General features: G+C 37.5%; 1 protein-coding gene across 1 annotated transcript; it reads left to right on the plus strand. All coding sequences in view use genetic code 11, as the record gives it.

The window, feature by feature from the left end:
• Positions 1–69: 69 nt before the first annotated feature.
• On the plus strand, positions 70–3,113 carry EGR_10725 (hypothetical protein; the record flags this gene model as incomplete). Its single annotated transcript, XM_024499974.1, has 5 exons — positions 70–192; positions 345–400; positions 699–827; positions 2,923–3,006; positions 3,107–3,113. The coding sequence occupies 5 exons, from the start codon at positions 70–72 to the stop codon at positions 3,111–3,113; spliced, it is 399 nt and encodes a 132-aa protein (XP_024345608.1).
• Between the last annotated feature and the right edge of the window lie 400 nt (positions 3,114–3,513).

Genomic DNA, 3,513 nt, shown 5'->3' on the forward strand with positions numbered 1-3,513 from the left:
TTTAAATATGTCGTAGATTGTCGGATAGCATTAATTCTGGGTAACACGTAACGGTTCCAATGCAGTAGCATGATTGAGCTTATATCGCAACAACAACAACAACAACAACAGCAACAACAACAAAAGAAGGATGTTGAAAACACATTTGCATTTAGGCCTGGAACTCATCAATTTTATGTTCTTGGCCTTCCCGTTTCGCTTGAATTTGTGTACTTATTTTGTTGAAGTACTAATCAAGTCACAACTTGCCGCTTATTTATTCGTGTGCATTGAAATTAGTAGGTGAACGCATTCGTTGCTTACTTCAGTTGTAACCCGATTCTACTACATGACTCGTTTTCAAGATCATATTCGCCAATAAAAAACAACCAATTACACAATCCATTCATCATCTCAATGTGTAAAAATTACTCTAATCACCCACCGAACATTTTACTGGTGCTTCGAGATACCCGTGTTGCATTGATTTCAGACTAAATCGCATACTTTAAAAGCGAAGTTGCCTTTCTCAATCAGTCATGCTCACAAAACAATGACTATGTAGAAGTTAAATTTAATGCTCGATAAAATTAGATGGTTTATGTTTCATAAGTCGGGAGTTTTGCTTTATTTAAGGTTTATCTATCTATCTACATGTTGGTCTTTGATCGCAGTTACCGAAATGTTGTGCATTGTATATTTTTGCCTTAATCTCCTAGGGACACGAAGGGTGTAGGCACCGCCAACACGAAATTAGTTCACAAATCGTTTTGGTCAGATGGGTGCATTGCTTTAAACAACGCTCATTTAAAATATTTTGCTTTGCCTGAAATTGGACATCTTTCAAGGTAAACTGAACAGTCGGACGACACTTACAAGCAAGGAGGGAGAAGGAGGTACCTATTCGACACCAAACTCGTCTACGATTATAGCCATTGAAATGATTTTTCAAAAAAGACGATTCACGAAGACTCGAATTGTAGAAAGTACGGATCATGACTCCACGGCTGAAGTTGAAAGTCGTGTGGGTGTGTGGGTGTCTTACTACATTCCGGGCAACCATCGTGAGGTCATCGAGGAAAAGTGTTAGCACAACTATGCAACAATGGCGTAAATAGGTGCAAATATGAAGAAAGTTGAAGATTATTGCAATGATATATAATTCACTAGTTTGATGTACATCGTGGGGCGCATTGAACAGCTAATTATTCAGCCATTTTTGTGCAATTGGAGAGTTACGTCAGAGAGAGCAAGTAGAATAAATTGGTAAGAAAAAGATAATTTCGTTTTGATGAGTTAAGCAATACATATGGGAGGGGAGGGGGTACTTTTGTATTGTCAATATGCCTCGTAGATTTCTAACCACACGTGATGTTGTCTCATGACAGCATTGAGGAAAACTCATACCCAGATTACTTTTTCACGAAGCACACACAGTTCCGTCTAAGTGATCATGAAATTGAGGGTAGGATCGATTTTGTCGTCAAGCTGTCATGCCGTTACTACAAGGTGAGTGCACTGTGAACACGGTTACTGTGTTTAAAGTGTGCACAAAGTGTGTATAAAATTAATCGTGCAGTTAAGGTTCCAAATTAAATGTGAGTCTATCTACCTTTGCACACTCCTCAAGTTGACTCGAAAATGTGAAATGAATGAGGTTTGCACACCACGGTTTCAACTGACAAGCGTTGCCACGTTGATGCTGCGCCAACAGGAGCCGTGTTTGTTGGCTCTGCACCGCATGATCTCAAAGATGGTCTTGCCTCATGTGTAACGAAGGTGATGGCACTTGACTTAAATTTAGGAGGATCTCTGCCATAAAGGATTCACGAATCACAGAAATTTTAAACTATACTTAACCAGATAAATGGATAGTTGAAGATGTATCATTTGTTACCGTTGCTAATCTTATGGGATATCTTATCTAATGTCCAATTGTCAACTGGCATCACAATAGTGGCGCGAAATTGCATCACCGCTATTTTGAAAGCAAAAGGACCTGTCACTCTTTTATGCCAGGCTATAAATTCTTAAGAAAATCAATTGAGGAATATGAAATATTCGCACTCTTCTAATTTTTGACTGAAGATTTAAAATTACTTAACTTTGGCAAACCCTTATTGTGGGCATTTGGCATAGTTGTGGTCATAATCATAAATTGAGGCAACCGCAGCCGTATTTGGTGAAAATATGATGACAAAACTAGTATTTGTTGCTACTGGCTTTGGTAATGCATTTGGTAGAATTATTTGGTTTTATAAATTTGTTTGAGTTACTGAAATCCGACTTTACCGGTTTTAAAAACTGAAGTAGAAACTGAATATTTGTCATACTCATTGTAATAGCTAACGACAAAGTCTATTTTACTCATACAACTAGTGAGGAATTTTTTTATGAGCAGTCGCATTTTGTCCTGTAGCAAACCCCTCAACTTACAATAGATAGCGTCATCATCACAAAGCTTTTAAGACTATGTAATGCATCAAAATATCTTTGAAACATCTTTCATTCGTGGAACCTGACACTGCAACCTCATGTTCATTTCATATTATATACGCGTTGGAAGTACCTGCTACTGACATTGCACAGTTAAAGTATATAATTGAGAAGCCAATGAGGTGATGGTGCGCTGACAAGTATCCTTTATTTTAACGTACTATTAAGGTCAAAGTAGAGAGGCGGTTGTCTACCGATTAAGATTAATTTACTTCCGGGTTATGCAGGCCTGGTTACACAGCAAAGCTCCATGAAATTTCATCGGCGGAATTTGTGTCCCGCCCTCAAACTGTCTCGTCGTTTGCATCACTCAACTTTTCCCCATATCATACCATTCCACATCTTGCCTCTTTGATTAGACCCTCGTTTAACGTTTGATTTTCATTTCGCTTTGCATTTTGTGCATATAAAAAACTGAACAACAAATAAATATTCGTTTATAATTAGGCCTCTGACAGTTTCCATTAGACCAACTTCTTATATAAGTAATCGTAATGTTTCATTCCAAACACAAAATCAATTTTTTGCACCGTAATGGGGTTGAGTTGTGACTTTACATCATGCGTACTACTTGAAAAACACGTGAATAATACTTTAATGAGAAACCCAATCTTTTTTTTTTTTCATTTAGACGTTGAGCGTCGAGTAAATCTAATTATGATATCGTGGAATCCCAGCATCGCAGCACTACATAGATTTAGTTTGAATTTGTAAAAAGCGTCTTAGTCGACTTACAGATATCTTAGCAACTTAAACCGTATAAATTTTTGAGTGTAAAATACAAAATCTCAAGTTTTTTGTACACTTGCTGTTTATTTACGCCAGGAATTCATCATTTTCTAGACTACAGTGCATTGATATGTCGGTTTTTAATTGCACAAAGATGCATTTTTTGATAAACAATACGTGTAATTTCCTGCCCACGGAAGGTGTTAATAGCAATAAGTCTCCACAAATTGTACTTCCCCTTAGCGGCATGGACATGGACCGTATCAGTAGTCGCATAGCTCTTATCTGCGTAACTTGGAGCACCACATC

The sequence above is a fragment of the Echinococcus granulosus genome (genome assembly GCF_000524195.1).
Source record: "Echinococcus granulosus chromosome Unknown EG_S00259, whole genome shotgun sequence".
Taxonomy (NCBI): domain Eukaryota; kingdom Metazoa; phylum Platyhelminthes; class Cestoda; order Cyclophyllidea; family Taeniidae; genus Echinococcus; species Echinococcus granulosus.